This window comes from Schistocerca americana, chromosome 2, assembly GCF_021461395.2.
Source record: "Schistocerca americana isolate TAMUIC-IGC-003095 chromosome 2, iqSchAmer2.1, whole genome shotgun sequence".
NCBI lineage: Eukaryota > Metazoa > Arthropoda > Insecta > Orthoptera > Acrididae > Schistocerca > Schistocerca americana.
Window position 1 is genome coordinate 692,414,871 of NC_060120.1, and position 25,593 is coordinate 692,440,463.

Consider the following 25,593-nt stretch of genomic DNA (forward strand, 5'->3'; position numbering starts at 1 on the left):
CAGCTGATTTCCTTCCCCAATCTGAGTTTGTGCTCTATCTACAATGACTTTGCCCTTGATGGAACATTAAACCAGTGAAACCATAATATTCGTTAAAACAGCAATAGCTATATTACACCAGTTGTTACCCATTGCTCATTAGTGTCGCCAACAGTATAGCTCTACTTTGTGAGAGTAAATGCTCTGACACATGCTGTGCAGTAATTACAGGATCAGTTTTGAATATGCTTTCGTATCTTCAAACTACTGGTATGATGAGTTGAGTTTGTGTGTTAGCAAATCAAGAGGACTGTTGCTTGTCAACTCAAGTGACTTGGTGCCCCTCCAAAACAACATAAAAACTGCTTCCTGTATCACACAATACCTTCAACTAAAATTTATGAATTAGTTTTTACACCAAATACATTACTTCCCGGTGGACAGTTTCTCCTATTTTTCTTCCTTCAGTTCCTTCATACCAGCACTCCACACCCCAACAGCCACTCTTCCATGCTTTCACCTTGCAGTTACCCCTATCTGTCCGTTCAGTCGTCCCCCTCATCACCATCGCGGGTGTGGTGTAGCGGTTAGTACACTGGACTCGAATACAGGAGGTTCAAATCTCTGTCTGGCCATCCAGATTTAGGTTTTATGTGATTTCCCTAAATCACTCCAGGCAAGTACCAGTATGGTTCCTTTTAACAGGACTCAGCCAGTTTCCTTCCCCAACCTCGTATAATCCGATCTTTTACTCCATCTGTAGTGGCTGTGCCATCAACAGGACGATAAACTCTAATCTTCCTTCCTTCCTTCCTTCCTTCATTACCACTGTAGCATATAAATTTTATAGATCTGGCTCTTGAGAAAGTTATAGTATATAAGGACAATATTGTGAAAAAGGTAGATTGCTTCTCACCATATAGAGGAGATATTGAGTTGTGGACAGGCACAACAAAAAAGACTTCTATACATATTAAGATTTATGCCAGAATACCTCCTTTGGCCACTGAGGCCAGACTGCAAGAGACTGAATTTGATAGGAGTTGGTGGGAGGTAAGGAAGAGGCTCTGGGATAGGGAGGGAGAGGATTGCAGGGTAGGAGTGGGGGAAGGTGTACTGCTGCTTATGGGAACGGGTGTGGATGCAGCGGGGCTGTTGGATGGGGTAGGGCTGACACATGCAGTTGGGAGGTTTGTGGAGAGGGAGGGAGTAGCAAAAAGGAGAGAAGTAGAGGATGGAGGGAAAGACTAGTGGATGCTTTGGTGAAATAGAAGGCAGTGTAGTGATGGAGCAGAGCAGGGAATGGAATAGGTGGATGAAGGACAGTGATTAGCTAAGGTCGAGATCGGGGTGGGGAGGGGGGGGGGCTTAAGGGAAGTAGGATATATTTCAGGAATAGTTACAATCTGCATAGTTCATAAAAGCTGGTGTTGGTTGGAAGGATATAGTTGGCAAAGGCTGTGAAGTACTCATTAAGGTGAAGCACATTGTGTTGGACAGCATGTTTAGTAACTGGGTGGTCCAGTTATCATGCGGACAGAAAGCTTGTTAGTTGTCACCATGTAGAAGGCAGCACAGTGGTTGCAGCTTAATTTGCAGATAACACGACTGCTTTCATAGGTAGCCCTGCATTTGATGGGGTAGGTGATCCCTATGGCCAGTGTGGAGCATCTAGGTCTATTGCAGAGATATGAACCATGAGGTTAGGGGTTGGGAGCAAGGCTGGAGTAGCAATGGATGAGGATACTGCGTGGATTTGGTGGGTGGCAGAATATCACTGCGGGAGGATATTCCTCATTTCAGAGTGTAACGAGAGGTAGTCAAAAACCTGGTGGAGAGTGTGGTTCAGTTGCTTGAGTCCTGGGTAATACTGAGTCGCGATGGGAGTGTTCCTCTGTGGTCAGACGGTGGAAGTGTGGAAGCTGGCTGGAGAGACAAGGCATGGGAGATCCATTTCTGTACAAGGTTAGGAGGGTAATTTCAGTCTGTGAAGGCCTTAGTGAGACCTTTGGTATATTTGGAGTGGGCCTGCTCCTAGCTACAGATGTGAGGACCACAGGTGGCTAGGCTGTGTGAAAGAGGCTTCTCAGTACAGAATGCATGGGAGCTGTCGAAGTGTATTTGTTGCTGGTGGTTGGCAGGTCTGATATAGATGGAGGTATTGATGTAGCTATTTTTGAGGTGAAGATCTATATGAAAACAAGGTTGCTTGTTGGATTTAGAATGACCAGGTGAAACGAATGGGTGAGATGATGTTGAGGTTCTAGAGGAATGTGGATAGTGTGTGCTTACTCTCAGTCCATATCACGAAAATGTCATAAGTGAATCTGAACCAGATGATGGTTTGGAAGGATCCCTCTAGATGGCCAGTGAACAAGTGTGCCCTGTGGGTTCCAATTGCTGTATTATGGATTTGTCTGTAGGTGGTGCCTTCTAAGGTGAAGTATTTGTGGGTGAGTATATAGTTGGTTATGGTGGCCAGAAAGGAAGCTGTAGGATGTATAGTAGTCTTTTTTCCTGTCTGTACCTCAATGTCACCTCTATATAGTGAGTAGCAAAGCAATCTATGGGTGTTATCATAATATTGCCGTTATGCCAACCTGGATTTTCCATTGTTTGATTTTGCATAGCGGCTTAACCTCCATCCTGCAACCTAGTGCCGTTTTCCTTTGTTACTATTCTATAATGCATTACTTTACTTCTCTTGTGTTTTACGTGTCACTTTCGAAACCACACTCACCCTTGATGTCTCATTCCAGCAGAACACATGGCTATATGACCCTGCTGTTGCTAAGTGCAGCATCTTGTAATGGGGGAAACCTCAGTGCCCCAAAATCTTCAATAAGGATTTTAGAGAAAGCACTGGACCCCAGGATTTGGATTATCATTCACCGTTTATTGCATACAAAATGATTTATTCATTAATGGTTTCAGAATTAAAACAAGCAATAAACTTTACATAAAAGTATAAAGGTTCCTTAAATTCAAAATAAGTTTGTGATTTTAAAACAGTAATTCAGCAATATAAAGCTTTCAGATAGAAAAAAATAATTTAATTTATAGGAATTTCAAAATTTGTTTGGATGGACTTAACAACCACCAGGGAGATGGCAAGAGATCAGTAACACATCATTTCACATGAACCAGTTAATGATAATTTTAGCAATTAAAAAATGGTTGAATGAATAAGTACAGTTCCCAAAACATGTTTACAACAGATAACAGGCTCCAAGAGGCACAATCATGCTAATAATAATTCACCCTTAGACGGAACAAGATGTTGGCAAGAACTCGGTGTAGAGAAATGAGGGGATCACAACTGCTGCTTATTAAGATAATTTTGAACAGTATGTGATAATCGCTATTAGCAGGACAAGAGACTCCCATACTCTTTGTGAATACCAAGGGTGAAATTCTTCATCCCCAACAACATTTTTAGGAAAGAATTAACATATGAATTTGTTTTTCTTTTAGAAATATAAAAGTACAACAACAGTAAAGAAATATACCAGTCTTAATATACAACCCGAAGGTATGTGGTAATTTACAAAATTGAAACCCTTTTCTATAACTTAGAATTTAATGACTGCTTGGAGAGAACAAGCTACTAAGAATTTAATGACTGACTGCTTGGAGAGAACAAGCTACTAAAGCAAACACTGCAAGATTGTTTCAAAGACTCTGAGGGGTAGTACAAAACAAATACAACTTACCTTGTATATGAATTCCATCCACAGAGTGGGTCCAATAACATTGTTGCACACAACTGTAAACACAGTTAATGCCTCACTATCCCAACCACTCAACAGCCGGCAGAGGGACAGACGATGTACTGTTAGGTCACATGCATGCAAAATCAGGATCACAAGCCACAACCAGGCTTGAACACACATGCCTGTGCATAGCTGTACAAGGCCCACAAGCAACCAAGTTTAGCGTATACACCTGGAGTACAGAGCATATGTTAGTCAGTATTAAATTACAGACACACCAACCATGTGCACACAAAATGATTAACACAGCTAAGCCCAGAACACCCCAATGAACCCAGAAGTGCAGTAACAAAATTTCAACAGAGTATACAAAATACAAATTGTAAACACGTGAGGAGCAACACCCAAATCGAAGTCAACAACCCAAGGAAATTTAAATCTTAAAACGCTTGGATCAAAACCACATTTAAATTTGCCGTAAAACTAGTTCACAAAATGTAAGTCTGCCTTACAGATATTACTTATCCTATGCAGAGACAACACCCAAAACTCCCCAGAAAATATCTGGTGGAATAACAAGGCTGACGAATACGATCTCTGCTCAGCAATATACAGCGCTGCCAGGAACAGACTAAATGCAGGTACTGGGAGAGGCTAAAACAATAAATACCCACAGTGATCTTAGATTTTTTTTAGTCAAACAACTCAAACTTGAATTACTATTCAGCATGGCCCAGAACTTAAGATTGTAAAACCAACTCCCGCAGTAAATCATGAATATGAATTCAGAGTTCAGAAGCAAACAACGAACTATATTTAAAACAACTTCAGGATAAATGCACCTGCAGATATAGAGGCCAGAAAACATGTTCAAATGAAACAATGTAAGCACAGAAAAATCACCTCAGAATATTTCCAAGGGTCCATGTCTGACAGCATAAATTCTCCAATTGGCAGATAAATGAACCAGGTCCACACGTAGCAACAGCCATCAATGGCCCCCAAGCACTTAGGCTCCCCAGTTAGTCCACAACACATTGCAAGTACTGCCAATGCCGGCCAAAGCAATGACCACTTTGTGAGGCACTTTCTATGCTTGTACTGCTCCACATCTCTCCAGCAACCCCTTTCTCTGTTCGCTAGAGGACACCTCCTCATAGCCGAGAACCAAAGATGAAAACAGACGGCAAGGGTCGATATCCAGTGTTGCCAGGGCTCACATCTTATGTCTCACAATATTCCCATCGACATTATTAATCCTAGACTGTCAAATTGATCATTATTCCTGCCTCATTGTTGCATATTTTCAAGTGTGATAATTGCCGTGCTTTAACACATTGCTGAACCTCGACCTACTAACCTCCTTTTCACTTCTCTTATTCCAGCGCGTGTGCGTGCGCACACACACACACACACACACACACACACACACACACGCGTGCGCGCACTATTCCTGCCTATTCCTTGCATATTTTAAAGTGTGATAATTGCCGTGCCTTAACACATTGCTGAACCTCGACCTACTAACCTCCTACTACCCTCCCTTTCTCTTCTCTTATTCCTGCGCGCGCGCGCACACACAGTAACCTTACTTAATCCATTCACGTCTTCATACATTTCCACCCATCAATCTGCATGTCACATTATCATCTTTTATTTATTTTTCTCTTTGATCTCATTTTGTTTTTGTGTCAATTTTAGTTCATTTCAATATTGATCCTGCTCCTTCAGGCTTCACGTTCTTTTCCTATATTTCATCCTTTTTGTGATTTTTCTTTTATATTTTATGTATTTTTATGAGTTTTTTGGCAAGTATTTTTACTTGTTTCATTCTCCACCATGGATCCATGCTCTTCCCATCTCCATCAATACACAAAAGTTTCATCATCCCTAGCGAGAACCCAATCCCACATACTATTCCTGCTTTTTCGCCTAGCTCACGGAGTCTCTCCCCCCTGCCAGTTGGCCTTATGATCAACTTACCCATTTCTGGCTGCAACCACTCATTCCACAATGACCTCTATCTATTCAAATTCCACCAGCCCATAACCATCATCAACCAGGTCCTGCAAAAGCATGTAACTCAGGCCCAAACTTCCTTGCAATACCTGCTCTCCTTCCACAAAATTCTCAGAAACCAGTTTACGTCCTACACCAGCCATGCACTTATCCACCACCTCTGCAACAGCCTCCAGCATCCTCCACATCCTTTCATAGCTGACAAAACCTGCCTTGCAGACCTGAGGGTGGGGCATCCTCAGTAACTCCCTCGACCACCATACAGAATACGCAACCTAAACAGTCATGAGCCTTTTCCCCAAAACCCATGGTCCCTCAGAAGTATCAGTCCTTTTTGAAGGTCTTACTTTATACCCCACTCCCAAATTGAATCATCCTAGGCTTGCTGAACACCTCCCCGTCTCATGGTCCCTACTGTGGAAACTCTTTTTCGCCACCAACCCTACCAATTAGACTCAACTCAAAGCCAATGTTGAACCCTGCTGCCTCAGTTCACTCTTCCATCCAGCTATGATCCGCCCTTGTTAGTATTCCTCACTATCATTTCCCAAATCTTTCAATGTGGATGCTAACCTTACACCAACTGAAAGAACCACAATCCACCACCTAAAAACTGATCCTGACCTTGGAAGCCTACCTAACACAAAGGCTCCACCACCGGTTTTGAACCACAGGGATTACCTGGTGGAACACTGTGTTCCTACCTTCTACTTTCTTCCTAAAATCCATAAACTCAGCCACCCAGGATGCCCTATTGTGTTCAGTTACTGCGCACCTGTTGAGAGACTATCTCCTGGATCAACACATATGCCTATTACCCGTAGCCTACCCTCCTGTATAAAAGACACCAACCATATCCTCCACCAATTGTTCACAGATAGTATTCCTTTCTCATGTGGTGTCCTGCTTGTCACTATTGATCCACCTCCCCCTACCTAACTTCCCCGATGTCCATGGCCTATTCACTATTAAACAGTGCCCGACTGACTCCAGACGTACAACCTCCTTTTCACTCACCCTGACCAACTATATTCTCACCGGCAATTACTTTCTTTGAAGGCATCATCTGCAAACAAATCCATGGTACAGCAATGGGCACCTGCTCAGTACCATCCTATGCCCACTTATTCACAGGCCCTCTAGGGGAATCTTTCCTAACCACCAAGAATCCTAAACCCCTCACCTGGTTCAGATTCACTGATGACATTTTTGTGATCTCAAGTGACGTTAAGCACATCCTATCTACTTTCCTCCACAAACTCAATATCTCCCCCATTCGGTTTCACCAGGTCCTCCTCAATCCCACAAGCCACTTTCTTCAATGTATAATTCCACTTCAAAGACAGCTACATCAGTACCTCCATCCATATCAAACCGAACAACCACCACAAATACCTACATGTTGACAGCTGCCACCAATTCTATACCAAGAAGTGCCTTTCATACAGCCTAGCCACCTGTGTCCCTCACATCTGTAGTGAGGAGCAGTCCCTCTCCAAATATGCGAATGGTCTCACAGACCTTCACAGGCCTTCACAGACCGAAATTACCCTTGTACAGAAACAAATTTCGTGTGCTTTCTCTCTGCAAACACCTCCTACGTTACCACAGTCTGGCAACAAAAGAGCACTCCCCTAGTGACTTGTTACCACCCAGGACTGAAGCAGCTGAATCACATTCTTCACCAGATTTCGACTACCTCTCATCGTGCTTGGAAATGAGTAATATCGTACCCACTATCCATCCCACAGCTCCCACAATGGTATTCTACTGCCCACCAAACCTATGCAGTATCCTCCTCCATGCTCCCAATTGCTTGTCTCATGCCTCGTAGATCTGTTTGATACATCCTCCCACCGTCACCACCACCACCACCACCACCACCACCACCACTTACTCCAGTCTGGTCACAGGCATCTCCTAAACCATCAAAGATAGAGCTTCTTGTGAAAGCAGCCCCGTGATCTACAAACTAAGCTGCAACCACTGGGCTACTTTCTACATGGGCATGACAACCAACACACTTTTGTATGCATGAATGATCACCGATAAACTGTGGCCAAGAGACAGCTGCACCACCCAGTTGCTGAACGTGCTGCTCAACATAATGTGCTTCACTTCAATGACTGCTTCACAACCCACACCATCTGGAATCTTGCTACCAACACCAGCTTTTCTGAATTGTGCAGGGGGGAGCTCTTCTTGTAATATGTTCTACATTCCTATAATCTCCATGCCCTCAACCTTTGCTAGTCCTTGTGTTTCACCCACCTATCCCCTTCCCTGCTCCAGTACCAGCACTGCACAGCCTTTTATTCCATCAACACACCCTCTAGTCTTCCCCCCGCCCCCCTCCTTTATTTCATTCCTTGTCCACTCTTCAGCCACCTCCCTCCTCTCCCCCCCCCCCCTCACCCCCCGCCCGACTGCCCCCCCCCCCCACCACCACCACCACCATCACCATCACCAAACCTCCCAGATGCATCTAGCAGCCTTACTTTATCCCTACCATGTCCCTGTGCATGCTCTCACAACCAACACTATACCTTCCCCTACCCTGCTGTCCCACCCAGACCCCTCACACCTGACCCCTCATTAGCCACCCCACCATCACTCACAGATTGCTTTTCCCATCAGGTGCAGTTGCTCGCAGTCCAGCCTCTGTGGTCAGAGATAGAGGTCATGCGCGCGTGTGTGTGTGTGTGTGTGTGTGTGTGTGTGTGTGTGTGTGTGTGTGTGTGTGTGTGAAGTGCCTGGAACTGCTCGGCCATAGCGGCCGGCTAAAGACCATGAAATAACTTCACGTTTTTTGTCAGTGTCTACACACAAACATTTCTCATGAATCCATCTGAAAACCATACAAAAACCACTGCAATTCCTAAGGTTAGGCTTTACAAACACAGAAAATTGTGTTGGGGAGGACTCTGAAGAATATGTGTGGATGCTTATACACAACACATTCATGTTAAAGACGCGCGCCTTTTGGTCTAAATGTGAAACATGTAGCAGTCTTTTTGTTGTGCCTGTCTGCAACTCAACATCTTGTCTATATGGTGAGAAGCAATTTATCCTTTCCATAATCCTGTCATTATAGTATATGAGGTGTGGCTATAAAATAACCAGGCATGAAACATTTTATTTAATAAAGATTCATATTTGGCTATTGTCACTCTCCATATACTCCCCTCCTTTATCCCTACAATGCTGTATGCGAATTTTCCATTGATGGAAACTGTGCTGGAAGTCTTCCACTATGAGCTATTTGCTGATGCTTGCTGCTTCTTTCACTGCTTCAGCGGACTAAACTTTTGTTCCTATTAATGCAGATTCACATTGGGGAATAGGTAAGTCACATGGTGTTAGGTCAGATGAATAAGGTGGATGTTCTAACACTGGGATGCTGTACTTCACTGGAAACCTCGTAACAGACAATGTGGTATGAGCCGGTACGTTGTCTTGATGTAGGACCCCCACACAGATTTGAGCAGGAACCTCAAGGCAACAATGTTGATTAATAATTTGACCTATAGGAAGCCAGTGTAGGTAGTCAATTCCATGAATATTGAGAAAAAATCATTGCTTTGTGAATCTTGATTTGCTCATTTGAGCTCTTTTTCTCTTGTTGAAGTTGAACACACTCCAATGCATTGATTGGCACTTAGTTTTAGATTTGTTACATGTTATCACTCTTCCCAAGAAATTAGGATCATTTTCAGTGGTATTTAAAGTGTCAGTATAAGTAGTTTCACAAGCTTCTGTTTGTTCGATCGTGAGAATTTTTGGCACCAGTTTCACACACACTTTTCACCAATTTAAAAACTGATTATGCAAAATTTGCCTTACACATTCTTTGTAGATTCCTACAGTTCCAGCAATCAGTCAAACACCCAACCAGTGGTCAGATCAGATCAGATTACCTACTTGTTTCGATATTTTCATCCTTTTTGATGTTGAACCGCGTCTTGGGTGTGAGGCATCTTCAGTGTCTTCTAGATCATCTTGGAAACTCTTGAACCACTCAGAAACTCGCATATGTGGTAAACTGTCTTCACCATACACTTTACTATAAGTTAGGTTTCCACACGAGTGAAGGAAATGGTCACACTGATTTGTCTACAGGCATCAGAGATGCCGCATTCAATTGAGAGAGCTTCATGCTTCACAACTATTGGTTTTTCATCGTTGGCACATGCGTATTTACTGTATGACAGCATCAACCCTATTATTTTGTAGCAACACCTCGTATAAGGCATTACCTGTGCATGCAATGATGTTATTGCTTTTAATATGTACTTGAAAATACCATCTTTTTTTACTGAATTGAGGTGTGAAAATCCCAAACTACTGTCACATTACATCCTAATGGTGTTGGTGGCAATGGAATATTGAATCATTAAGAAAAGAATGAGGGGAAATCCTTTATGGTTTATTTTGTCTTGAACATGAATGTGTTGTGTATAAGCATCTACACATATTCTTCAGAGTCCTCCCCAACACAATTTTCTGTGTTTGTAAAGCCTAACTTAGGAATTGCAGTGGTTTTTATATGGTTTTCAGATGGATTCATGAGGAAGGTTTGTGTGTAGACACTGACAAAAAACGTGATGTTATTTCATGGTCTTTAGCCGGCCGCTGTGGCCGAGCAGTTCCAGGCACTTCAGTCCAGAACCGCGCTGCTGCTATGGTCGCAGGTTCAAATACTGCCTCAGGCATGGATGTGTGTGATGTCCTTAGGTTAGTTAGGTTTAAGTAGTTCTAAGTCTAGGGGACTGATGATCTCAGATGATAAGTACCATAGTGCTTAGAGCCATTTGAACCATTTTCATCGTCTTTGCATGTAAAATAAAAGAAACCAACCACACACACACATAGAGGATTGTTGTGTGGAGCACTGTAACACATAACATAAAACAGCATTCACACTAACTATGGAGCACTTGTTCTTTTGCCCGCGATATTACACACAACCGCACAGACATCTGAATGCACACTCCCATGACCATGGTGCCTGTCTTGGCATGGTCATGGGAATGTGCACCTGGGTGTTTGTGTCATTGTGTGAGCTATTTGCTGGAAAAAGAGCCATTGTTCAAAAGCTAGTGTGAATGCTGCTTTCTACTATGTTTTACTGTGCTCCACACATAGATCCACTATAGGTGAATGGTTGCCTTTCCATTATTTTACATATCCCTCCATCCAGAAATTTCTATTATTGCTCAAAAAAAAAAAAAAAAAAAAAAAAAAAAAAAAAAAAAAAAAAAACAGATAGACAAGAGTATCAACAGTACACATCAAAGGTTTGATGATGCGAGGCATGCTGATTTACCACTAAACAAAGGAATGGGAAATGTTACAGACATAACAAGACCTCCAGTTTACATAGAAAGACCCTTCAGTGATTACAATATCACATCAAATTGACAAATAAACTGGCCGTTTGAGCCCACTTATCAGTATGACATCACACCCATTCTGGCCTAGATGCATGCACTAATTCCTTCGGGAAGGGTGTCAAAACAGTTGTACCCTCTACTTAGAGAAAGTGGCCCACGACTGTTGCTACTGGTCCTTGATATACTGAAATTGGGTCAGAGTTAATATCCAAGCTGGTCCTACGCACATTCTTTGAGGGACAAATATGTGGATCTTCCTGGTCACAGGAGAATCTTGACACCATGCACGTGGTTCATAGAGACTTGTCGTGTGTTGATGAGCATTGTCCTGTTGAGAAAATGCACCATATACTGTTGCGTGACAGGGAACACATGAGGACAGAGATGACTGTGACAAGCTGTTGTGTTGTCAGAATTCCCTCAATCACTACAAGCTGTGATGAAGTCGTACCCAATCATTCCCCACACAATAACTTCTGGAGTAACACCTCTGTGCCTCTCCAAAATATTGAAAGAATGGAACCTCTCCCCAGCTTACTGCCATACTCACTGATGATGGTCATCCAGTAGTGCAGAATCACAGTTCATTGCTGAACACAATGCTATTCCATTCAATAGCAGTTATATCACCTCTCCAAAGGCAGCCATTTGTGTTGTGATGTTAACAGCAGCCTACACACAGATCGCTAATTTCCTAGTATGGCTCCTGCTGCTGCCAGTTTTTGACCAGAATGGTGCAGGAGATCCCTTACTTGTTCTTGGATGGTGGGTGCAGATCTGCTGATGCACAGTACAGAAATCATCCCTTGTGTGGTGGTCATATGTGGTCAGCTGGAACCTTGATGGCGAGTGATCGTTCAACATCAGATGCGGTTCATGCCTCTTATATAGCCTACCAGACCTAGTGACAACACTAATGCGCTTCGGTGGCCGTCTACCTTTCACAGAGAATTGCAACTCAATCGTTCACATACCTACCTACTGATGTGTGCATGTACGAAGTTACATTGACATCTGACTATATATGATGTAGTCGGATGTCAATGTAGCTTTGTACATGCACACATCATCAGTACGTAGGTATGTAAATGATAGAGTTGCAATAACTCTGACAAGTAGAACAGCCACTAAAGTGCATTAGTGTTGTCACTAGGTCTGGCAGGCCATTTAAGGAGTACATAATAATGCAAAGTTATGTATAAACATTTCATGCAAATTGGGTGAACTATTAGGAATTGAAGTCATCCACTGTTTTTCTGTCGGCATGCGTGGGCTAATCTCAGGAACCACTGTAGGAATTTGATACATATTCAGTTTGTCAAAACAGGACCCGTATAAGATCACATTGTTGTCTGTCTGTCCAATTTCCAAACCCTATATTTCAGGAGTACTTAAGATGTATCAGGTTGACATTTAAGTCACATATTAAGATGTAAAAGAGTTAAGCTTCTAAGTCAATGCAATCAAAAAATACAGCCATTTATGTTATATATTTTGATACCCACAAACTCTGGTCAAAACCAACTGGGCATTTCCCATTGACCTAGAATCATGAGATTTGCCAAGAAGCAAGGTTTCACAGTACAAGCAAAGGAAAAAAATCCAAAAATTGTTAATTTGTAGTTATATCGCATGAAAAACAAAATATTTCTTATGTCATTTGTAATCTGACTTCAAACTTGAAATTACATTTGCGTGGAATCCTCAGTGTGCGAGTCCTGCTTGCACCTGGCCAATTTTTGTTGATTATTTAATACAACCCTTCATTTATTCATGCTTCAAAGATGTTTTAATGTTGTTATATTTATTAGTCTGAGCATTCATATTCATTTTACAAACAGAAATAACAGCTATGTGTTGCAAGTCATACTTTGCTCAAGGTACTCTGAACGCTGTAAAAAGACCTGCCTTATACTTCCCCATCTGCAGTTATTAAATTGATAATATTATGATAATGATTTTGGATTAAAGGAAACCATCCAACACACACACACACACTCCAGAAGCTAGAAAGGTTTGTTTGTGCCTTTTAATGATTCAATGCTTCTGCTTTTTGGTGAGTGGTCCCCTTTAATCCAAAATTATTTACATTATACCAGAACTTTTCTACAACGAATATTAAGATCAGCTGTCTCGAAGCGTAAGTTGCACTATCGTAATACTCTGTGTGTTAAAACTCCGTACTTTTTTTTTCAGCTGGTTGGAGAATTCCTTGAAGAAAACAGTATAAATCCAACATTTATTATTGACCACCCTCAAATAATGAGTCCTTTAGCCAAATGGCATCGATCTGTTAAAGGATTAACAGAAAGATTTGAGTTGTTCGTAGCAACAAAAGAAATATGCAATGCATACACTGAGCTGAATGATCCTATTGTCCAACGTGAACGATTTGAGCAACAGGCAAAGGTACTTTCATTTGATTTATTTGATCAGTTATATATCTCCATATTTGTTCTTTCTTACTGAAAACTTTGCTGTGTTCATAATTTTATATTGTTAATATTTGTAGCCATTCTTCCTCTGTTGATACGTAATTTGTGTTTATCATAAAGATACAAACAAATACTATCAGTCTTCTGCACCTGAATGGTTATTTTGTTTTTAACCAGACATGTTTCACCTATTCCTGTAAGGCATCACATAAAAAGAACAGGTAACATAAAAATCACTGGTGATGCCTAATAAGAATAGGTTAAACATGTTTGAATGAAAAACAGAATAAACATCCTGCTGAAAGAGATGGTTACTATTTGTTCTTATCTGGATGATAAACATAATTTGTATTAATAGTATATGTTGAAAGTGCCAAGTCAATAGTGAACAAATCCATGAAGAAGAAGAAAAGAGAATATCATATTTGCTCCCACTATGAAGACCTCAGAAGGTTATTTAAAACCTGTTAATGAAAATATAATAAAAAAACATGACCTCAATTTAATTTACACAGAATTAATGCAAAATGGTTTTTCAACAGCAACAGATGCTGTGGTGGAGACAGAATATGACCGCACATTCGCATACAATGTGAAAAGTCTTATAAATGATGATATTTTGGGGAGGGATGTTCTCCAATGCAGTGATTCCAGAAATGATAACATTATCAACACCAGTGATAGCAATAGTAACCCAATTTTGGCTGCCATCAACGTCAGTATGCTGCAGTGGCCATAGCAATATTATGGTTAATAACATCATCATAAAATTGTTTGTGTATAGTAGGACATCATATATAAGCTCCAATTGTGGTAATTCAGGGAAGGTTGCCAAATGTGGAGTGGTGGTACCAAATTACATCCACACAAGGAATCGCCTAAAATATAGAAAATTTTAAGTATAAAACGACGCATGATTTAGTAAATGAGCGCAACCCTGTACACTATCTGATGTATAGAATCTTTAATAGGTATCCTACTTGTTCTCTTATCAGTCAGTAGTATCTACCTGTGGCTCTGTCTGCCACTTGTCTCACAGGACTAGTTTTCAGAGTGTTATTTTTCATCTATTCATCCTGTTGAAACCACCGTTTGTTGTCTGGAGGAATTTACCCAAGGAAAGGTGGTTCTGACTCCATTGCCTAAATTATTTGAGCTTGATTACCTGACTATCATATTGTAAAATATTTTCACTTTCAGTAGAACCCATTTAGCTGTGTTAATTTCTAGTATCATTACAGGCTCAGTCTAAATGTCAGGATGTTACAAAACTATGTAAGGTATCTCATATCATCTTTGGTGTGTCAGCTTTTGAAGAAGGTACTTTTTGTTTATCTCCTTTGCCACAGACATACTTGCATATGCTTAGTGCTCACTCAGTACCGTAAAATGGGGTGACTTTGTGACAAGTTTTGCATGTTTTCACTCGTACACTGATCAATTTTTAACATAAACTGAAATGGATGGCATCATAAGATAGCTACAACCTTCCTTTACAAGATTATGTCTTCAAAAAATTTGTATCTTTTTTATGAACGACTATATAAAGGGAAAACTCTATCACAAAGTCACCCCACCCTGTGGGGTGACTTTGTGACAACATTGTTTTTGGGTTACAAAGTATGGGAAAAAAATGTCACAATTTTGACCAATCAAAAAGTATATTTAATCAATGTACATGTGTTTGATGCTTTGGTAGAGCTACATCATTTTTACAAGTGATGAAAAAGGAGCTCCCTAATCTAGATTTTTCACCTCAAAGAACCCCGCTTTCCTACCGGTCTTGGGGGGTCGATAGTGTACAAAACTTCTTCTTTGGAGTACAGAATAGCATCTTCTTTAATAGGCCACTTCCAGAACATCTTGGTCCTCTCCATAACGCTGACAATGTAGCCCTCTTGTTTTTCTTCAGTCACCCTTCCTGGAAAAAGTTTCCCTTCAAAGTTCACCACTACAAAATCATCCACTTTGAAAACGTTTTTTTCAGGAGCCATGCTGTCGATTCCCAAGACGTCTTTATCATTTGGAATCACTTTTGTGGGAGACATTTCAGGTTCTGAATCCTCCAAACAGCTGAAAGATTCATCCAGCACGTCGGGGTCACTGGGATCTTCATCCATCCAGTTCCTCTCTCTGCTGTTGTCTTCATCTGAAGAGCTTTCTTCAGACATCTCACCTGCCAGTACAGCCTTTTCCTTGGATCCGCTGGGTCTGGAGGAAGTGCTGGCTTTTGTGTTCTTCCCTTTCGGCTGTTCCGCCCTACTGGCTTCGATTTCGGCACTGGAGATACTTCTGCCTGCTGGAACAGTGAACCTTCACCTTCTCTTGGGGGCCCGGCATCCTGTAACCTCTTCTCTCTTCTTCTGCAGTTCTTCTATGAAGATCTCACCAACCACTCCTGATAAGGACTGTAGGCTCTCTTCCAAGACGGCCTTCAGGAGTCTTTGGAGGACTTCCATTTTGTTAAGCGGAAAAATCCCAGTCTTCCTAAACCCTGACTGGAGATTTTTTATGATGTTCTCCTGCAGCTTGTCCATCATTTTCTTTAACAGACCAGGCAGTTCATCTTTTGGAACTGATGTGCACCGGCTACCAGATGTCGATTGCTTCCAATCTGACAAAATTTCACGACAAATCAGTTTTAGAACTCTGAATATGGCAACATCTAGCGGTTGCAGTAGATGTGTCGCATTTGGTGGGAGCGCGATAAATTTTATCCCATACTTTCCGCAGAGTCGAATAACCTCTAGGTTAATATGCGAACTCAAATTATCGCCAATAAGAACTTTTTGGTCATCTTGTTGTTTCAGTATGGGGAGCATAAGATTGATGAACCAGTCCTCAAACACTTGGTGATCAAACCATCCACATTTAGTACGATTGTAGCGGGCTCCTTCAGGTCCATTTTCGGTCCAGGTCGACCACACGTTCTCGGCCTTGTAATTTACATATAGTGGAGCCAACTGTCCTGCGGCGTTCCCACAGACCGTAATCGAAGTACACGCTTTGGAACAATTTTGTATCCGCTCTGGATATTTTGCTCCTCTTCTGACCAACACTTTTTTGCTTCCCGGATCGTCCTGGACGTTCGTTTCGTCGTAATTCCAAATTTTTTCTGGCGGAATACCCTCTAACTCCTTCTCTAAATGCTCAAAATATGAGTCAATCACTTCAGTATCAGTCGCAGCTCTTGCATATGTGATATTTTTGGCGACACGTTCGGAGAGAACATAGTTATGCCGCTTCATAAATGACATGGCCCACTCTCTCCCAGGAAAGTTTCCATTTCCAAACACGGGAACTTTTCTTCCGGTTCGATCTAGACATGATTTGACGACACAGCGCAAATCAAGTAATGTCATTGGGAAACCATAAGATGCCATTGCAATGGAATGAACAACGAATGTATCCTCTTCTTCCCTTGTAAAAATAGGTTCACCCCCCATGCTGTCTTTTAGGTTTGACTGTCTCTTGAGTTTGAGGTGGTCGAACGTTTTATCTCTTTGGTTTTGTTCCACAATGTGTTTCGATGAATATTGAACCTAAAAGCAGAGAAAAAGAACGTATAAAACATATATACCAGTATGGTATAATTCAGAAAAAAATACCATACCTTTTAAAAGATATTTAATAGAAAAAATGCCAAAAATATCAGAATTTTACGAAGGTAGGTTTAAAATTTGCATAAATGCTTCCTTTACAAATGCCAGAAGTTGCAAATTGGTGTAAAAACCCGTTTTATGACAGTAAAGTTTGTAACAAAATAAAGGAATGTAGGTAACTTCCTGGTGTACATAGCTGTATTTTGCTCCCTATTCAAGCAGAAGAATTTGCTTAAAAACGCCAAACAGATGGTCATCTAAACGTCTATTTTAGCCTTACAGAATCCAATAAAACGTTTACTTCCTGTGTGACAGTGTATGAAAAATGAAAGAACTGCCACTAACCTTTCAGATGCTGCTCGCAGGGTCATTTTCTTTGTTAAAACCAATTTAACGGCTTTATCTAACGTCTCTGGAGAGTAATTTCTATAGGCTCTTGCACTCAACTTCCTTTTATAAGACCTCATCTTCTTTTCAGTGCTTGAAAGACAAAAAAACGTGATAAAATATAACCTAAAACCATGGTGGGGTGACTTTGTGACAAGTTGGGGTGTCACAAAGTCGCCACACAAAGTGCCTGCATTTCAGTTTTTGTCTCATATGTTCAACAAACATGGCTTGATTTAATCGATATTCTACAATAATTTGCCCAACATATTAACAAACAAATGTACATACCTGTTTTAGTTGCGTCCTTAACATAAACGTTTTCACAATATAAAGTTTCCCTCGTTTTACGAAAACGTAAATAACAGCGTTTCTAAGCAGCGGCGTCGGAAGGAACTATGCGTGTGCAGAAGCTTCACCCTGCTGCCGCTACGTGGCGTGGCATGTCTGACAAACGAAATGCGTGGTTCAGCTCTTTCCTGAGACGAGCGGTCGCGGCGGGAGATTTAAAATACGAAAACTCGATCCCTTGTCACAAAGTCACCCCACCAATCACAAAGTCGCCCCATTTTACAGTATGCTTTTCCAACACCTTGTTAGTTAATGAAGTATTCATTATTTACTCTGTCATAATATGTTATTTTGAGCACAGAGTTTCTTCAGTACCCTGTGTTTAATGTTCCACTGAGCAACACATCTGCTCATATACTGACTACCATCTAATGTTGTATGACACTGGAAAGTCCTTGTGGAGTAAAGCAAACAATTTGCCATATAATTGAGGCATTCAGTGGTCATTAAGTTCGTGAACAACACTAAAAATACAGCTAAGCTTCCAGGTGATGACCTCCTTCAGAGTTGATTAGTACAAAATAACATTTACACAGCTTTGTATACTGGTATTTGAGTACTGGCACTATAAGGAAGTATGAATAATGTTGATAATTTCGAGATGTATTGCTGGTGGATACTTTCTCAGCATCTTAAGTTTGCACCTCCACAGCCTCTCGCTACAGTTACCATTGTAACAGTGCAAATTCAGTGATATATTAACTCTCCTTTGAACAGAGTGATATTTACCTCTTCGTCCATGAAGAAAAGTATGCACCATCCAGCTCCGTGATAAAGAATACAGTATAATACAATCATAGACAATGTTGCTGTGTTTTCTGAAGTTTGCAGGCTATGATGTATCCATGAATCATGTTCAAATTGTACAGTTTATAAACGTAAGAAACTGCCACATTTTCCAGAAGATGTATTGTGAAAACTTTTAAACAAATACATGTTGTTGTCTGACATACACACAGTACTGCACCCAGAGTCATGGATGGGAAAAGGCAGACAATGGAAGAGTGAAAAATGTGATACCAGCTTAAGGAAACATTAGAATACAGTATATGTTCCTCTTTCTTTTTGCACATCTCTTTTTGGCACAGGCACTTTTACATTGAATTTTTGCCCAACACAATGTTCCAGTAAAATAATGACAAATACTTTACAGCTAAACGAAAATAAAATCTATCACAACTGTATCGGTGTTTTCCATGATTACTGGACAACAGCATACGGTAGTGATGTATTTTACAAACATATGTAACATAAATAATCAAATTTTATATAAAAGTATCTCTTAAACTACTTTTTGGCCTGGCTGGGGATCAAAATCCCTTTATTTGTGGCTGAGTTTATTTCTTATTTATCCCCTGCATGCATTATCTTTGTTTATACTACAAGTAATTTACATGAAATTTATAAACTTTTAAAGGTTCAGTTTCTGAGAGATCATGACTCGACAAAGGGCATGTTTGAATTAGTCTTTTGCTCCATTATTGAGGTATAACTGCCTCTCTCAGTTTGTGTGAACACATCTCCAAACGTTAAGTGATGTTCGCTGTGCATGTGCCTTGCCTTGCAGTTACATTGGTGCAACTATAGAGAAGAGTCCAGCCTTTGGTCTATAACTTTGCAGACGATAATGAACTGCACATCATTATAGGGTCTGGAGGGTAGCACTGTTGGATAAGTGCACATTGATGTGTGTGTGTGTGTGTGTGTGTGTGTGTGTGTGTGTGTGTGTGTGTGTGTGATACATTTTACTTATTTACATGTTTATACATGAATTTGTCACATCACTTTCTATGTTTGCATAACGATATTTAAGTACAAGTGAATAACATTGAAGAAGTCATTTCACCTTCAGAATTCATAAAGCAACATTTCCATGACAAAGTATTTTATATTAATTCTCATCATTAATAAATCATTTATGTTCACAACTTTAATAATGAGCTAGTACTCCCTTTAACTTTTAAACGATGACGTAATCTTTGTTTGCGTGAATAATTTGAAAACCTGTTACATGTTAGGACTGAAAATCATAATTGTAATCTGATGCTATGCATGAACCTCTTAGCAGCTCCTCTCACACATAATTACACTTAGCTACGCCTCTCTGTTCTAGCAAGAGGTGGTCTACTAATCTACGGGGAGTTATGATAAGGAATGGAAGGAAGCATCCGTTATCTCCTGCTGAAATCCATCATTTACATATCACACAATAATTGAGAAAATTCTCTGTGAATGCTTCTTTGTGTTTTGCGACATTTGGTACCACTTCAGATAAAATTCTCGCATCATTGTGTCATATAAGTGTATTAATGTCATTTGCTTAAAAGTACCTATAATGATTGTACTTCAGTGTACTTTTCACTGTGAGATACAGTTCCTGTGCACTGTAATATGCATATACATAAATGCTGTGCTGTGAAAGTTATGTCAAAAGAAATGTTAGGGGAAGGCCATTCAGATAAGCCATGATCATGTATAACTCTCTCTCTCTCTCTCTCTCTCTCTCTCTCTCTCTCTCTCTCAACATATGTGAATAACAATTACTCATATTGCGGTGTGGCCCATTTCTTTTGGTAGCAGCTACTTTAATTCTTTCTCCTCATTACTGGAGCATATCCTTGCATCATTCCCTGTTAAAAAACTTAATATTAACTTAGAAACTAAGTACGTAGTTGCTCGAAGGCCAACAAACGTATCGTTCACACTTACGACATGCGCAGGGTATTGAAAAAAAAAAGTATCAAATACTTTGAGAGGTGGTAGTACTCATCGAAACAAGAAAAATAATTCCAATAAACATAGGTTTGTAAATGCATACTTCCTGTCATAGACACGGCATAGGCCAGTTCCTTGAAGTGTCCCCATAACCAAAACTGTAGGGAATTTAGGTCTGGGGAACAAACAGGCCAAGGTGCCCCGACCCCAACCATTCCAGCAGTTCTGAAATATCTGCATGAGATGTCCACGCACATTTTGGTGAAAGTGTGCTGGTGCGCCACCAAGCATGAACCACATTTGTATTTGTTGCTGCAATGGCATAGCCCCCAGCAAGTTAGGCAATACATTAATGAGAAAGTCCAGATAGTACACCTCTGATAACTTATGACCCTATTAATCTATCACCTAGTACGTGTACCTATATGTTGATTGAGAATCAGTGTTGATGCCCTTTTCCTGAATTGCTTGGGGATTTACATCTGCCCATACATGCTGGTTATAGGAATTCACATCATCTCTTGTGAACCCTGCTTCATTGGTAAATAAAATCTTGGATGTGAAGCCACACTTTTCTACAGCCATTGACAGAACCGCCATCTGCCATGATGATCCTGTGGTTTTAGAACATGAACACGCTGTAAATGTGTGGCCTTAGAGCATGAACAAACTGTAAATTATATGGATACTGCAACTGTTCATGAAGTACACTCCTCCCCCAGATAAGTGAGTTTGACAGGCCCTCTGCTGCTGCTAATTGTCGCACACTGGTGTCTGGTTTCATCCACTGAACATAGCACATGCTCCTCCATGTCATGTGTGCAGACTGTGCAGGGCCTTCCACTGCCGGTCTTCCAAGGTGCAAGGGTACCTGTGTCCGTCAGATGCTGGGAAAGTCTGCCGAACATATTATCAGAGGGCCCTCTGCACTGTGGATGTTTAACAACATATCAGGCACAAGCTCGCAGCCTATGTCCATTTGCTGAGCCATAGCAGAATATCATATCCACCATTTCACTTGTTGAGTAGTAGGCTTCCATTCCCAACAAGTAGTTGAAGGGGGAAGATGTAAATGTGTTACACTATTTGTACATATAAACAGCACAATATCAGTAAACACATAAGTGAATCTGTGTTTGGAAGAAGGTAAAACACCATAATACAGTACCCAGGGTTGACTGTACTGTACAGTAAGACACACTAACATAGCCTTCAACATGTCTCGAACCACATAAGTGACTGCAGACCACCTAATGGTAGGTAGAGTACTGCGAGTAAGACATCATAATACCCTACTGACACATTTGACAGACTCAAAGTACTGGACACTATTTTTTTTATCTGCCTGTATATTTTCATTTAGTATGCAGATGTTTTTAGTTCATTATTTTCTGACAGTTTGTCAGAATTCAACCCATTTTTGTGAGAGCACAAATATTGACAGCATATCTATCGCTTCGACTTACCTTTTGCGTCTCTTCCATTAATTGGTATCTTCCTGGCAAGGCACAGTGCCATTACCCCCTCCCGTAGCTTATTCAGAGTATGAGCATATCCCTAGAATTCTTCATTCTTTCATGGTATATACAGATTTACTGTACTATAGGACTTTATTTTATGTATAATCATAATGTAGATTTTTGTGTATATATTGTGAATAGTGACTTAGTGTGTAGAGATCTTTCCATAGTTAGTTCATTTTATTTTCTTACATTATTTTTATTGTTATAGTGTAGATCTCGGTATTTATTTCTGTAGTCAATTTATATTTATCTGTAGTAATAAATTTATATTCATTATCTTTCACCTCTATTCTACTTGGGAAACAGACACTAATGTCAGCAGACAGTCTGGTGCATTAATCAGTGTGTTGGATTCATTTTGCTTTCGCACATGCGCCAAGGTCACTGTCCTGGGATTCAGATTCTACAGCGCTTCCATGTTACCTCTTGTCGTAATGCTACATCATTTAGTTCTCCCTTCCACATTTATCAGTTTGCTGTTGGAATGTGTGTGTACTTTTTGTAGTGAATTATGCATCTTTGCGATTAAATTCAGCTTATTACTTATTTCCCAACATCTTTTTGTCAGTGAACAAAATCTTAAATCACTAATAATGTCCCATATTTCTAATTACACACTTATAAATAACAAGGGAGAAACTTATCCTAAAATGAATTTACATCATTCATAATTTACAGTGAAATATTTTCACTGTACTTATGCACAACAACTTCATCAGTTGGCTTAATGTTTTGTCAGACCCTTTCAGCACACAAATTTCTTTACATCCTTATGTTTTTAAGGTTTTTAAGGGCCCTTGTGCTTTCAACTGATAGGATAAACTAGTCTATACTATCCTGGATGAGGGATGTGTGTAGTTACAAATGGGCACTGTATAAGAGTTGCAACTTGTGAAGTTTTCCATATTTGATAGACTTTGGGTACATTTGAAACAATACTTCTTGTCCTATATTGAATTGTGCAGTGTCCCCTAATCTTCTGTCGTAAGATTTTTTTCTCGCTCGGCCTTTTCTCCTAGATCAATCAAGGCTTGGCATATTTTTTCTTCAAATGACATACCTCCCTTGGGTACTTTAGGCAGTGGTTTTTCCCACTTACTCATTTCTCGTTTCTCATACATTAATTCAGTTGTTGTAAAACCTGTCAAAGTACAAGTGTGTGGCAAGTTATTAAAGATTTGCTGAAATGGCGAGATGAACTTGATGCATTGTGTGTGTTTCTGTGGTGCGTAGAAGCACATAAATATGTTAAATTCTTTAAACATCCTTCCTATGGGGCTTGCTTCAGGCTGGATTTGTGATAGTGGTATGTGTTCTATTTTATTTGTGATCGTGAATTCCTTTCATCTGTTACCTGTGAAGTATGATGACGCATTATAAGTTAGCAGTTTCTACTATTGTCAGTTAACAGTATCTGCAGCTTTCCTACTCTCTGGAGATAGTCGTCTGTAATTCTTCTAATAATAGAACTAGCAGTCACTGACCTCAATGCATACAACTTAACGTACTTGGGAAAAACATCACATAAGCCAGTTACATACTTAACGCAATGCATGCAGACTGCTGCACCCTGGTCGTTGTTTCAGCTCCTGGCAATTTTTGTAAGAAGCATGCAAAATCAGTGTCTTTTCCTTATTTGAATGTAGCTGCACCTACCAGTATCTGATGCTGATGGGACTTGGAATGGTAAGTTCTTTCATGTTCCCTGACACTTGACCAAGTTGATCCTTAGCAGGTGCTCAGTGCTCATATTTTAGGCCAGATTGCTTCAGTTGCCTCCACAGCGGCTGCACCGAATTGTTGATCACCCCACTATTCAAAAGATATTTATCAGCTCTGACTACATTGTTCATAATTTATTGTACATCACAATACAGTTTGGTTTCTGTATTAATCTCCCCTCCCCCAATAATTAATTTTGATTTGCTGAAACATTTGTGGTCTTGTGACAAGTAATACATTTTTGAATTATGTGGAGAATTTAGTGACGGATTTTGGGGGAGTAGCAGTACATGGTTACCTTATCAGTGCATTTAGAAACATCATAATGACTCCATACATTGTGATTGTAAAGAATGAATTCATCTATAAACTTTTCAGGTAAACATATGCACCACCATTCTTGGTTAGGTGTACGTCGGTGAAACAGTACTCCTTTATAAATAGTATAAAAAATGTTTGTTATTAACATCATCTCCTTCAAGTTTGAGTCTTTGTATTTTTCCAGTGTGAATCTTATTGCTTTGGGCTATAGCTCGTTTTTACATAATATGATTGGTGTGTTTTTTCTTGCATAAATAGGATGCAGAATTTCGAAATTCTGTTAGTTAAAGCCGCAACAAAGTATCAGCAATTGTGTTTTGTTTGCCTTTGATGTACACTACCTTGAAACTGAATTCATGCAAGTAAAGACACCACTTGGGTATTCTTCTGTGCAGCAATTTCCACTTGAAGAGAAAAGAAAGAGACTTGGTGGTTACAGTTGGTGCATTTTCCTCACAAATAATAGTCTCCACTTGATCGCAGTTTATGTGCAGTGATTTTGCTATTTCCACTTCGTTTACAGTTCTCACTTCAAATTAAAACAAAACAGATTTCTGTGGGCGGAAGCTATCACATTAGTAAAAATACATTCACATAATTATGGAAGGCTAAAATACCAGTTTCAGTTTTCTGATTTTATTTCAACATTTTTGACAGTCAAGCCTTCATCACCTTGCAGGACAAAGAAGTTATTTTTGACAGTTTGCTAAAGAAATTTGGCTTATATTAATCTTTTCCGCAGAGGCACTCAATTTATTTGAAACGGAGTGTTTCATTCCACACTATTGGCTAGTTTCAGCTGTTAATGGAATTTCAAGTGCAGGTGTTCATCTTCTGGCGGATATGGCATTATGCCATAATAAAGAACCAAACTTGAATAATACAGTACTGGCATTCCAAGAAAATTTACATGTCGAAAACCACACTGAAAAGCTTAATATCAGATTGTGGGGCCTATTTCATTGTGAATCTAGTCATATGAATGTGCACTTAAAAGTCGAATTCTGCTCTTTGGTAAGGTTTACAAAAATCCGATGTTCGAGGAGTACCCTCTGGTGTCTTGTTTCTTCATGACATAATGTAAGATCTCTTAATGCTTTATGCGTGCAAACGTACGGGCTTCCTCTGTCATCATAACTGGGCATGCCTGTTTTCTGGCGCTCTCTGGCAACTGCTGAAAAGAACCTATTTCGAACAGGCTGCGGAAAAGTATTGTGAATGGTTGTTTGAAAAGCGTTGCTTTCAAAATAAATTTCGTTTTATGCAAGATTAATTATGTCACATGTGAGAGAGTGCGATGAATTTCTTAAATCCCAAAGTGTTTGATTCTCATTTAAAACTTAATACTTTGAGGACCAGCCACTTAAAAGAATTTTGAGCCCAGAAGACCAGACATTCCCATTTAGAAGAATTCTGAGCCCAGAAGACCATAC

General features: G+C 40.2%; 1 protein-coding gene across 2 annotated transcripts in view; it reads left to right on the plus strand.

Moving 5' to 3' along the window:
- Nucleotides 1-25,593, plus strand: part of LOC124593035 (lysine--tRNA ligase) — an 84,662-nt gene that overhangs the window by 44,820 nt on the left and 14,249 nt on the right. For both annotated transcript variants that reach the window (XM_047131893.1, XM_047131892.1), the window contains exon 8: nt 13,301-13,513. In XM_047131893.1, the coding sequence (XP_046987849.1) occupies nt 13,301-13,513 (213 nt within the window). The remainder of the gene's footprint in view (nt 1-13,300; nt 13,514-25,593) is intronic.